A 13,387-nucleotide genomic window follows, 5' to 3' on the forward strand; every position below is an offset into this window, starting at 1 on the left:
ATGACACACAGACACGGTGCTTTCCCACCTACTAGACGTTGAAAAACAACTTGTCCTCCCAAGGAATGCAAAAGATAGACTGATTTTCTAAGGTCAGGATCCAGAAAGCTACTTAAGCACATCCAAAGGCTCGGACAGGCCTGTTGGGTTTGCTTTTCCCAAAACTCTCCCCACACCCTCACGCTGCCTCCCACCACTGAATCTCAAGCTGCTTCTGGAATTTCCCTCCATTCTAAAACAAGTTTGCCACTTGGCACCAGAGGAGGGGTTGGCTGTGCTGTTCAAGAAATAAACCCAAAGGTCCCCCCTGGACAGAACTTGTTACACTGCTCTCTGGATCTAGGCCCAAGTATGTTCACAGCTGGTATATAAAGAACAGTTCTCCAAGTGAAGCATGCCTCAAGAGGGTTAATGCTGAACCATTCAAACAAACCGCGGTGAGAATTAAAACTTTTATTAGTGTATTCACATATTAGGCAAATGCAACACGCATGAAAGCTTATTGTCTTAGGTTCACAAGTTCTACCAATACATTAGGCTACTGGTAAAACTAGCACAAATTGGTAACTGCTTTGCCAATTCCTTTCATTGCCTGACCCACTTTGATCCCCACCCCACCCTCAGGCTTGATTTTTGGTATTGCTCCTATGCCCTAATTATGGCATAAAAAATATCCATCGCTATCTTCAGTTCAGTCAGCTGATTACAAAGCTTAACACTGGCCATGTTTGTTCTCGAAGCTGAAATTGTCACTAGGATGTACTTACAAAGTACAGTCCTAGTGCAAGTGAATAATTTGGGGCAAGGGGGAAAAAGAAGGAAAGACAGACAAGAGGCAATCCTGCTACTGCCACAACAAACAAGAGAATGACAGACAGCTAGATCACAAGAGATTGTTAGTAAAATGTATACTTTTCAAGTCAGAATAACCCTTCTATACAGTTTCCCAAACCTTACCCAACCCAGACTTATCTGTAGAATATAAATCAAAATAGTTTGTTTGTTTTTTAAAGTAAGGTTCAGATGTAGTGTCCAAGGGTTCACAATAACATGTACTATGGACTCTTCCTTTTGCTGGTCAAACAAGCAATACCCTAGGGAATTAGCAGGAACAATTATACCTGCTATATACATACCTTCCCCTAACGGATGCTCATATTACTAAGCCATATACTTTTGATCCAATTAGTTCTGTGACCCTTCGCTAAGTCAAGCTGCATGTTTAAAACCCTGTGGAAACCACATTTCACCATTTATAAGGAAGGTGAACACTTTCAGGGTTGCCAGGTTACAGCTTGGAAAGATCTATAGTTTATTTCTGCATCCAATTACATGAGAAACAGATGATGCAGTTTCTCCTGCCCATTCCTTGCCTAGGTTGCTGCTTTTTAAAAAAGCAGATCCCTTCTTCTTCTTCTTCTTCTTCTTTTAAAGCAGATCCTTTCTCTGTGCAGCACACTTGGAGACCTGCAACAGCAAGAGACAGCCAACCGAAGGACCAGAGAAAGAAATGACTGGGAGAAGCTGCAACAGCTTTCGGCTGTTGATTCAACAATCTTAAACTTACTGAGTGTGAGGAAGTCGAGACCAATTGATCTCCAGCATTCCATATAACCATCCCTTGCTACAATAACCGATGGTTCATATCCTGAAGGGTATCAAGATAAAAAGAATCACTGACACCTTACAGCTGCTTTATCTGTTACTTCTGAAAGATACAAGGATGATTTTTTGAATGTGCACTCATCTGCGCAAAGACAGTGATGGATCTGCAATGCATTTCTTGCGAAGAGCTGCAAGATTCGGAAACTGCTGTGGGGTTCCTCACCTAAAAGGTTTTTTACAATGGACATGTGCACACACTGCAGATCCCATATTACCATATAATGGATCTTCAGACAAAGGGCTGATGCAGATAGTTGAGATTAAGTAGGACACAGGAGTGTGCACTTCTTCTTCCAAGTGTGAATTCTTTCCTCTCCCTTCACAAGCATAGTTGAGCATTACTGTGGTGATGCCATTATCCATAGTTAAGGCTATACTGATGTCCATCTTCACCAGATGTGAAAATCAGACATGAAGGCATCATTAACTCCGCTGAATGGCAATACATTGGTAATGCATAGTTAAGATTCACAGGCCGTGAAGGAAGAGGAAGGGTAAGTGGACGATCCATGGCCTGCTCCCAATCTTTTAACTAAGATTAAGAGATTGAGAAACGGTCTGTGAGCAGCGGCCCACAGGTGCATCGACCAAAAGTGTGTGTCTCCCCACCACCATGTTTTCAACCATGAAGGTGCAAAGCCGTCCTCAGGGTCAGCAGTGTCACAGCACCTATCGCCAGCAACAGATGCAGCACCCTGGATGGGCAAAGGAAAACCATGATGGAAGGAGAAGAGAGGATTCAGAGTTTACATCATATAGGCCTATGAAGCATACTCAATGCCCAAGAGAGACAAAACCCAAGTATTGTTCCCTCTGCAAAGAGAGTTTTAAGGCGGCAGCTAGTACAGTCTGAGGGGGGAAGAGGAAGCTTTTCTGCAATAAGTCTGTTATGGGGCAGCTGAAAGCCTGCACACACACACACACGCACGCACACACATATATATATTTATATATAAAAATATTTTAAAAGTATGGAGAAGCAAGAACTTGGACTTTTTACGAGATGGCTGCCTAAGTCACAGAGCTCTGCACATCTACCAATGGGAATTAACACTCAGGCCAGCGGAATGCTGCCAAAGTTGGTAGGGGGCCATGATGCAACAGCCAAACCGTCCATGTTATTGGCAAACCTTTAGGACACTCAATTTATAGATACCCAATAAAACACCATTAAAGTCTTTAAAATGTCCCTCCTTCCTTCAGAAGAAGGCATTTCTATACACTAACGTTTCAGCTAGTATCAGAGTATAGGAAGCAGAATCCACAAGGTGCTTTAAAGTTGACGAGACCCTCAAGTGCTTTCCCCCCCACTCTCGCTCTCGCTTTTTCTCAGAACGTTTTGGATAGGAAACAGTTCATGGAGACCACACACGAGTTACTACGACAGACGAGCTGTTAGATTTAAGTCTGCTGCCTGGACTTTGTCTTTTAAGCCCACCAGTAATCAGAAGGAGCTTTACGACATGCTGGAGCAACGCACTGACGGGGAGCCCATCTGAGTCAATACTTTATCCAGCCATTGTAGAGGCCCGTTCAGGTGCAGCTCAATCCAACAAGGAGTGCTCGTTACCGTTTGCCGCCTGGAAAGAGAGAAAGGAACAGAGGCAACACACTGTCACACCACAGCAAATGAGCCATGAGCTTAAATCCCTGGTCAGCAACTAGTCTGCATGCAGGGACACTTGGACAGGGGAGAGGCCCACACCTCAACCCACAACCAGAATGTTCCGTCCCATCAGATGCCACTTTCCACCCCCTTGTCTGGTAACCAGCGACAAGCCCTAAGACCAGGCCCCTTGCACTTCCTGCTATTTGCCTTCCCTACTTTTTGTTTTTCTCTATGCCTACATCTGCCTGTCTACACACAAGCACCCCTGCCCATTGAAGATAGCTTAATGGATCTGGATGTCTATGCAAGTGCATGCACTAATAAACCTGTTAATCTGTAGCAGCACAGGGCTACCTCTCTGGTAATGTATACTGTATGTACCTTCATACATTTGAGACATCAAATTAAGACTGGAAGGATCTAGAGGTCATCCAGCCAAAGTCCATAAGGCCTGGATTATATGGGGCAGAGCTGGAACTAAAGTTTCCAGGAGCTTACAACAAACGAGCACAAATTCAATAAGGCGAATCAGTTACCATGGAGGGGTGAGGAGGGGTAGAGAGAGAACGCCTTTCTAACAACAAATACATTAGCCCTGTTCTGACAGTAAAAAATAAAGTGTCCAAGGAGCATTTCCGGAAGTCCCTGCCACAGCGTTCCTGCACCAAGCACCACCACCTTCCTTGCACTCTCTCAGCTTATGGTATTTGTTTGAAGAGGCACAAGCTGTAAGTGTGATAGCAGCTGCTGGGCTGCCACAGCCTTCTGAAAACAGGGCTGCTGGACTCCTCGCGAGGAGGATGAGAGCTGCCAGCAGAAGGGATGGGAAGAGAACTGGCTGAGCCCTGAAATGGAGGGAGAGTAAGGTAGAAGAAGGGGGAGAAGGGGCTGAAGGGGGGGGGGAAGAGTCAGGGAGAACTAGGGGCACAAATGCTCTGTGCCAGGTCAGCTAGTCTATAGAATTAATTCTCGTAGATGGGATGCATGGGGATGTGGCAGAAAGGAGGTGATTGGCTGACAGAGAGGGAGACACATGCAAGAGTTCCAGCCACGCATTCCGAGAGCACCAGCAACCATCACCACCCTGAGGAGGACCGCGGGAGGCAGGAGGAGGACGGCCAGTGGGTGAAGCCCCTCTGGCCTGAGGAGGAGGAGGGTGGAGGGAGGATGGCCATCGGGTGAACTGGTGGGAGGCAGAGACAGCGGGATGGCCTGACTCTGGCCCGCCTGCCGGGGGTGAGGCAGCGGTGGCAGGTCCTGGCCTGCCCGCATGAAAGAAGTGGCAGCACGCCAGCCGAGCCTGGCAGCCGGGAGGAGGTGGTGGCGGCGGGACAGCCTGGCCCAAGGGGATGGCGGGGGGGGGGGGGGGAGCGGCCAGTTGGCTGGCCAGCCATCCAGAAATCCAGGCATGCTGGCACGGGAGCGGGGGGGGGGGGGTGACTGGGCCCAACTAGAGGCGCAGATGCTAGTTTAGATTATTTGTGCTGTTATTACTACCACTCTTTTTAACAGCTCTTCACTGTATTTCAATTATTATGTTTTGTTTTAAGCTTTGTAAACCACCTTATGTATAGAAAGATGGGATATAAATCAGTCTAGTGCTGATTATTATTTATCATAATCCTACTGATCTTAGGGCAACAAGTCAGTCAACCCCAGGACAAAATCTTCCACATTATAGTTGATCTAATCAACCTTGCCAGATCTCACCCCATATTTTAGGAGGAGGAGGAGAAAGGACTCTTTCCAGACCAAATGAATCCACTACTGAAAACCTGCAATCCTTCTGCAGAGTCTTTCAGGCAAGGGCAGTGGAGCAAGGAAGGATTGCTGAAGAGCATGTAACAGCTTTTAATGGCTAGGAGACAAGGAAAACAATGGCCATAGTTTCTGAAACTTAAGCCTAATATTGAAGTTTCTCCAGACAATCTTACTTCACCTGCAATACAAGACAGCATTTCCTGGTTCATGTTGGCTACTAATAACAAAAAGCTGCTCAAATACCAGCTAATAGCATCAAACATTCAAAACTATTTGAGGCCAAGGTGAATTTGTTCTCCCTATTAAAAGGCAAAATATCTCCCACTCATTGTGGCCTTGATAACAACTGAAAAGGCTGCATGAACTGAACTAGTAAGGAACTTTATGTCACTGCATCAACTATGATTAAGGCCTCCCCCGATAAAATAGCATTATGAGGAAGAGAAACTGGTTTACATCAAAGTCTCATGTCCTGCTCACTTCTGTAGGTTCATCAGTGGTTATGCTTCATGTTATTTTTTTGTATAATTTTATATGGTCTGTTTACTCATCCTTCAAAATATACATATCCCTGGGTAGGGAAGCCTTGGCATGATGTCCCCAAGTGCCTGATAACTGGTAACTTTGCAAGCTTTATCTTGCTACAAAGCTAAGCATCTGCTCCCAGTTGCTCAGAGTGCCTCTCCATAAAAAGTGGCAGTGAATCCATTTAAAAAGTGAACTAATACCAAGGGATGACACATATAGACAAGTCCCATATAGTTTAATAGTGGTATAGATGAAATGTGTTTTCCTCTTTTTCTACTACATGATCTGCAACTTAAAAACTGGTCCCACAGACTCCAAGTACTGTGGTTATTCAAGACTCTCTGGACTGCTTTCAAGGATAAGTCAGTGTGTGAACCACTATGAAGTCTTAAATGCAGGTTTGGAGACCACAAGGCTTTCAGTCACACCAAGTATTAGCTTTGCCACTAACTTCAGAGTCCCCAAGTGGAGCCAAGTCTGAACACAGCCAAAGCTTTCTGTATTAGGATTTGCCTTATGCAAACCATTGCATGTCAAACATGATGTTGCACCCAGATCACAAACACACACACACACTGCTCTCAGTTGAAGCACAGTGGTGCAGGAGAGCAACAAACCTTGCTATTTTGCCATCTGAACAGATTCTCGCCTCCCAGCAATAATGGTAGGCAAGTCATCTTTCAGGAACACTTGACTACCATTCCTGATCATCTCACTGAAGAGTCCTTAAGCTTCTATAAAACCCAGAGTTTCCCAGCACACACTTTCCAGGTGTGTGAGGTGTGGTTACGAAAAAGGCTGCTCAACATCTGACGGTGCTGCACTGATTAAGCTATCCTGACTGTGCATGGGATCACAACCACCACATTTCCTCAGCTCCACAAAAGTTGCTTGTGAACCTGTATTATACCCAGCCACAGAATCCAAGGGGGAAAAGAAGCTAATTCTACAAAGAGAGAGATTAAAGAATGCACACACTCTTTACCTGTATTCAGCCCCCCATCCTTTAACAAAACTCATCCTTATGGTGCACATTCTAGTTAGCTGATACACTGCTTCAAAGCCCTGATTCACAGACTGAGCCAGAAGAGCAGCAAATTCCTGGTTATTAAAGATCTTCAGGTTGCAGCCTACAAAAGAAGAAGGTATTACAGCCGATTACTATTACAAGATTCCTTCGTCCCCATGCTATCATATTTGCTAGCATGCTTCCCAATTTAGTTTCCAATTTATTTTAAGGAAAGCCTTTCCTAGACATTACGGCAAGGTGTGTGCACACACAATACAATCAAATGAAAACCTTTTTTTGGCTGTACATGTCTTACCTGGTGGGATTTTGCACACCGTTGCAGGATGCCAGCCATATCTCTGATTACAATTGGGACTCTGAACAAAGATTGCGCTATCGCTTAGGCACTCAGCAAAAACTTCTCCACCGATGTAATACAGACGCACTCCCCTCCCTGGGGGAAAAAGAAGCATGCAACCATTTAAGTGATTTGTTGTACTGTTCTCAATTAGATGCAGAATTAATCTAGTTTAAATGCTAATGTTAACCACAAAATGCAATGCAACAAAGAACTGGTTTTGAGCAAAGACGGGCAAAGGATCTGAGAAAGTAGGCAACAACCAGCTGTGCTGCCAGGAGTCCATACCTATGTGCCGTCTTGTCATTTCCACTGTAGCATTTCTATTAACATTGGAGAGCAAACCTAGGCAAAATCTTTCCGAGTTTGAGGGATCCGTAAAGCCATCTACAGTAAGTGATGGCTGTGATGCATGGAAGGTTTCTCCCACTCTCTGATTTAATTCGTAATATGCTATTGAACACCAAAATGCAGGCTCCGAATATGTAACTGGCTGCAAGTCTAGGGCAGAAAGAGAAAGTGTTCTATGTTAACATGCATTCTACTTACAAACCCATCACAAGAACATAGGAAGCTATTTTATATGGAACCAGACCATCGGTCTATCTAGCTCAGTACTGTCTACTGTCAGGTGGTGTGTCTTCCCCAGCCATGCCTGGAGATGTTGGTAGAGACTAAACCTGGGACCTTCTGAATACAGAGCAGATGCTCTACCACTGTGCTATGACGCCACCCCCATCATGGCTGCAACCTCTGAACAAGACCATCACGCTCTTGCCTTCAGGTATATTGTGTGCAGACAGATGCTCTTGCATATTACACCTGATGCAACTGCCTTCATTTCATGTTAAGTTTGCAATGCTGAGTAAATACACACGCTCTTCAAAACCTGTACTTTAATATTTCCTCATTCTTTTACCAAGGAAGATCAAGAAGTCTAGCATCTATTTCCAAACTCATTACCATCTCTGAGCTTTTCTGCTGTCACCTTACTATGGGTAAACAGAATTGAAGAAACATCCTTGCCTGAAACACTCAGTTTGTCCAATTGCTTCAGATTCTGCACAGTATATCTAACATCCATGAGATGTGTTTTGTGACCCATCAACCATCTCTCCATCATGTTCCCCATGACCAGAAAAGTGACCCTGTGTTATCATGCCATTACTTAATTACTTCTTATACAAGAGCAAAACAGTTTAAGGGACACCTTTTCCCAAATAGAATCAAACCAGCATAAAGTAGTAATGCAAGATGATAAAGGACTTTGATATTAGGACTATGATTTAGCAGTCTTTTTTTTTTAAAGGGAACATCATGTGCCTTCCAGAGCTAATAGTATTAAGTATACAGAGGGCTGCTCTCCCCCAATTCCCATTCAAACCTGGCCAAGTAGTCATAATCTCAGGCAATTATTTCCTTTATACAATGAATCGATTATGGCACATTTCTGCAAGAAAAATGGCAGACCAGTACACAGGCCAGCAACTGCTACCATAGGGCGGCAGTAAAGGAACTGTGCACCTTTATAGCACCCTAGAGATGTAGCTAGGTGAGAGACTTGAGAAAATCCAGTGTAGCAAAGGGGCTATGAGACAGCTGTAAGCCAGGAAGTAGGGATGTGCATAAACTGGTTCAGAGGCCCTTTTACGGGCCTCCGAACCAGTTCGAATCCTGGCCAGCTCGAAGGTTCGATGGCAAGGAGGGGTCCTTTAAGGGCGGGGGAGGATGCACTCCCCACCCCCCGTGCGTTTCTCCCGCCAGCATGCAACATCTGAAAAGTCTGTCAGGGCAGCAGCATACCCCCCTGCCACCCCGTTGCAATGTTTACTGTATATGCCCGGAAGTACGGCACACCTCATACTCGTCAAATGTTGCAATGGGGTGGCAAGGAAGTATGCTGCTGCCCTGATGGGCTTTTCAGATGCTGCATGGCGGTGGGGGTGTGGGGGTGTGAGCACATCCTTCCCTGCCATCGAACCGGCCCCCACTGGTTCCATGCACATCCCTACCAGGAAGCCAACAAGTTCAGCCTCAGCTTTCCATCTGCAATATGGGGGGGGGGGGGAATAGAGGAATGACCTTGCCTACCCTGCTGAAAGAATTCCCCAAAATGCACATGACCGAATTTCAAAGCAGTAGGCAAAATGCTACATATTCTCATGTTTTTAATCTGCAAGACTGTGTCCAGAAGCCATTCGGTATACTTAAAAGCAGGACCCAGCAGTTATGTGGGTGCAATTAGACATAAGTGTTATGACGCCTCTAACCTTTGGAATGTGGGTCCCTTCCAAATACACTCCACTTTTGGGCCCCTCCAATCCAGCATTACCTTGTGCAGGAGACTGCTAAGATTCTTAGTGATAACTGTCCGTTTGCACAGCTAAGTACCACATAAATGGATCCATGGGTAACACTGCTCTAAGGTGAGTACTGGCATAGGCTGCTAAAGCATAAGGCATCAGCCACCCGAAACCAATTCTAACAGCACCATGGGCAGAAGTGCCAAGCTCCTCCATCTGCTTATTTCTGGCCACAGACTCTTCCTTGCTGGATACAGTCTACCCTTTCTAACCTGGGGCTTGTTTCTAATACAAGTACATTTACTTTATTTAGAAGGGGAAAGTGTTTACAGCTTACCCAGGCTGTGATTGACAGGAGAGAGAGTACTGGGAGATAACTCTGCTGGAGATCCTGTGGAATTAATAGAGAATGTTACTTTGGAGCAAAATTCACTTCAGTGATTCAAACAGACTGCAGGAGGCCACGTTTCTCCACATGCAAACAATGCATTTGGACACTTTGAGCAGTGGCAATTTCGAGGTCCTGGGGCCAGTTCTTACTAGACACAGGGATGTGTTGATTTACCCTGACGATATTCCAGTATAGCGACTGTCCATCTGTAGACGTATGCTTTGGAAGCCATGCTTTGCCATTTGTTATGTTAGCAACTAAGCAAACTAGCAGTAACTGTGTGCCACATGCACAGTATATGTCATTTCTGTGTTATGTTAAAAAGGGGGGTGGGAAAGGGGAAGGACCTCCTGGTTTACAGGCAGCTGGTGTGCGCAGCAGGAGGGAGAACTGCTCCCAGCTCTGACTGGAAACAGAACTAGGCTGTTTCCTCAGGTACCTTCGCTACTCTGGATAAGAACAGAATTAAGAACAAGACAATGAAGTCAGGGCAAGAGGTGCAAACTCCCCCCCGCCCCACTGAACAGGTTACTAAACGTTTCATCTCTCATTCTGTAGTGCAAGCCCTTCACAAAGACAAAATGGAAGGTGCAGTCCCCATGACAAAGCAATGCTGGTTGATCTGCATACCCTGTAAGCCACACTTCTGATGCAGACCACAGGAGGAGATGCCACAAAAAACCAAAAGGTAAACAAACTGGAACCTCAATCAAAAACCATAAGCAAAAATCAAAAGTAAAAATGTGTTAAAAGTTACAACTGAATGTAAGCGGCATAAACCATCAAAACCTCCTGACACATACAACCAGTTTCAACACCTGCACTTCATAGAAGTGACCCACATTAAATACTGAAACTATTCTTGGATTTTTATGACCACAGCTCTTGCATCCCTCAACACACACAGCACTTCCATTTCAACGGTGGGTATTAAGCTCATACTAACGTTCCCACTTTTACCGCTGCCTTTAATGTACTAACTCTGGCACAGTATTAGCTGAAAGTATGTTTCTGTAAGAGTGGTAGGAAATGGGGGTGACAGGTGCAGATTTGCCTTTGCCACACGGCTCTGCAAGTTTTACACTACAATGCAACCAATAGTAAAAAGGATACAATAGCATGGTCAGTGGCACACTGTGGACAAGGATGGTACAGGGGCAAGTTAAGGTCAAAAGGTGATATGTTTTCTCAGGGAAATGCTGGTTAAATGCACTGAAGGTTAACTGCCCCCACCCCTTAACTTGGGGACAGGAAGTGTTAAAAATGTTTAAGTTGCATTTGCTGTATAAGCGAACTATGTGTCAGGGTCCAGGGAGTTGTACCGATGAAACATTTTGTAGCACTGAGGTTTGTGTAAAGTGTAAAATGCCCTGTGTAACCCTTTGGAGACTGCCCACTGTGTGCATTCTCTCTGCATGCCAGTCTCCAGACGCCATAGGATAAAGGGAAGACCTCCAGTAGCATTAATGGCAACATTCTGGAGAGAACTAGACTACCTGAGAGAGGTAGTATTTATTTACCATCCAAGCAGGCACAGAACTTTAAGTACTCCTAGATAAACACATTGTAGCAATAGCCAAGACTTCTTACCAACTGCATTTATTGAGAAGTCCCCACCCGCAAATCAGTTCTTGCCGCACTAATCCATCCTCCTATAACCTCAAGCCTTGACTACACTAAAGCGTGTTTGCAGATCAGAAGGTGCAGCTAGAGCAAAATGCTGCTTCTTGTCTTCTGACTGACAGAGAAGGAAGCCTATTCAGTCAACTTCACAACAAATGCCACTGGCTAGCAATTTTCAGGCACTGGTGCTTAAAGCCCATTAAGTCCTGGGACCCACATAGCGCAGATGGCACTTTAGTTCATCACATCCCCTGATAAGTGGGTAAGGAGGCACCTTTTAACACGGTGATTCTCTTTATTTAACAGGGGGAGAGTAAGTGGCCCTATCCATCCCCAGCACAGTACCTCCAGTGACTGTTGCTGGTGTCTATCTTGTGTTTCTTTTTAGAATGTGAGCCCTTTGGGGACAGGGAGCCATCTTATTTATTTATTATTTCTCTGTGTAAAACGCCCTGAGCCGTTTTTGGAAGGGCGGTGTAGAAATCAAATTCATCATCATCATTATCATCATCATCATCAGCTACACTCAACAGGTCAGGCTCTGCTTCCAAATATCTTGGCTAGTGGCCCTAAGAAGTTCTCATCAGCAACAAAGCAGGGTCCTTATTCTTGTTCCCCCCACCCCACCCTAGAACTGGCATAGCCCTGCAAAGGAAGTGCAGAACTGCTTCGCTTGTGCCTTTTTCTACGCTGTTTTAATGCTTTTTCATGAGCTGCTCTGAGGTATTGTCAATACAAAAGGAGTGTCATTTAATCACATACGCATTTCCCACATTTCTAGAAGTGCTTGGCTTAATTTTTACTTGTGCTCAATTACCTGTATCCATACTTTGGTTCAACTGCTGGTCACTTGTCTCTCCATCTTCACTGATATAGCCAGGTGGTGGTGTTTCTACCAGGAGCAACAACAAATAAAGGGCAATTGTTGAGTAATTTTTTTAAAAAAAGATTTGCTTAAGAACATGACATTTTAATTTGCACAATGTAGGCCTACCGACTTCTACTCTATGAAGTACAGAGGACCATCATCTCTGTCCTTTAGGAACACCTGCATTCCCTGCCTCCATTGCTGGTTTAAGTGGATCACAACAGACTCTTTACAGTGTGAATGAATGCATTTTTGGCAGAGAACTGTGATAAAACCATTCTGGGCAAGCAGGTTGCCAGCCAAATGAGACAGTCAACCAGTTACTCTCTAGGATGCTGCTTGTACTCCACTGCAACTGGATTAACAAGGAGACTCATCTAGGACTGGCAAGCTGTTTATCTGCTTCTAAGGATCAAGTTAAAGCATCCCTGTCTCCCCTGATTCCAGTCATATGTAAACATATTTATCGCCTGGAACAGGTAAAGAAGTTCCTGATGTTTCCTGTAGGAATGATAGTCTCTATAAACACTGTATGATTCTAAAGATGAGGGCACAATGGGGCTAACAGCTTCTCCCTGGATCTCCTCGTGAGTAGGCATTGGCAGCAATAGTGTGCTGCTGCACGCTGCCTGAATCAGACGGTTGTCACTCTGTCTGGAAGCAGGGGGCTTTGTCTTTGCTTTCCATCTTGCTGTTTTCTGCCTCAAAAGGACAGCTGCCACCATTGAGTGCTTGCACCTCGGTTAGCTGGCACTGCCAGATGAAGCCAAACTAGGCTGACACTTCTTTGAAGCTTTAGCTCTGTTAGGAGCCCAGGCCGTTTCAGCAGCAGCAGGCTCCTCCAAGGGGAAATCAGCTAAAATCCCCCCATCTGGGAAGGATAGGAGGAGAGCAAGAGGGTTTTATTTCTCTCTCTCTCTCTCTCTCACACACACACACACGGCGGCTTCAGCCTGAGGAGATGGTGGTGGGGCGGTCTGGCCTGGCCAGGCCATCCCGGGTATGGAGGAGGTGGCGGCCTCGGCTGGCCACTGGGACGCAGAGGAGGCGGCGCCCCAGCCTGGCCGCCGGGAGCAGGAGGCAATGGTAGGACAGCCAGGCACAGGCGAGGGGAGGAGGCACCGGCGAGAGGGCAAGGGGGCGGGGCAGCCTGCAACGAGAGTGGGGCAAGGGGGAGGGGGAGGGGTCAAGAGAGAGTGGGGTGGGGGGAGGGGAAAGAGAGAGGGGAGGGGCAGGAGGGAGGGGGCAAGAGAGAATGAGGGAGGGGCAAGA

At 45.7% G+C, this 13,387-nt stretch overlaps 1 protein-coding gene across 4 annotated transcripts in view; it reads right to left on the reverse strand.

Moving 5' to 3' along the window:
• Nucleotides 1–438: 438 nt before the first annotated feature.
• Nucleotides 439–13,387, reverse strand: part of SMAD2 (SMAD family member 2) — a 95,721-nt gene continuing 82,772 nt past the window's right edge. For all 4 annotated transcript variants that reach the window (XM_053295974.1, XM_053295976.1, XM_053295975.1 and 1 more), the window contains 6 exons: nt 12,065–12,139; nt 9,571–9,624; nt 7,219–7,431; nt 6,889–7,026; nt 6,549–6,693; nt 439–3,245 (listed from right to left, as the gene is read on the reverse strand). In XM_053295974.1, the coding sequence (XP_053151949.1) occupies nt 3,122–3,245; nt 6,549–6,693; nt 6,889–7,026; nt 7,219–7,431; nt 9,571–9,624; nt 12,065–12,139 (749 nt within the window). In that variant the 3' untranslated portion in view covers nt 439–3,121. The remainder of the gene's footprint in view (nt 3,246–6,548; nt 6,694–6,888; nt 7,027–7,218; nt 7,432–9,570; nt 9,625–12,064; nt 12,140–13,387) is intronic.

The sequence above is a fragment of the Hemicordylus capensis genome, chromosome 2, assembly GCF_027244095.1.
Source record: "Hemicordylus capensis ecotype Gifberg chromosome 2, rHemCap1.1.pri, whole genome shotgun sequence".
NCBI lineage: Eukaryota > Metazoa > Chordata > Lepidosauria > Squamata > Cordylidae > Hemicordylus > Hemicordylus capensis.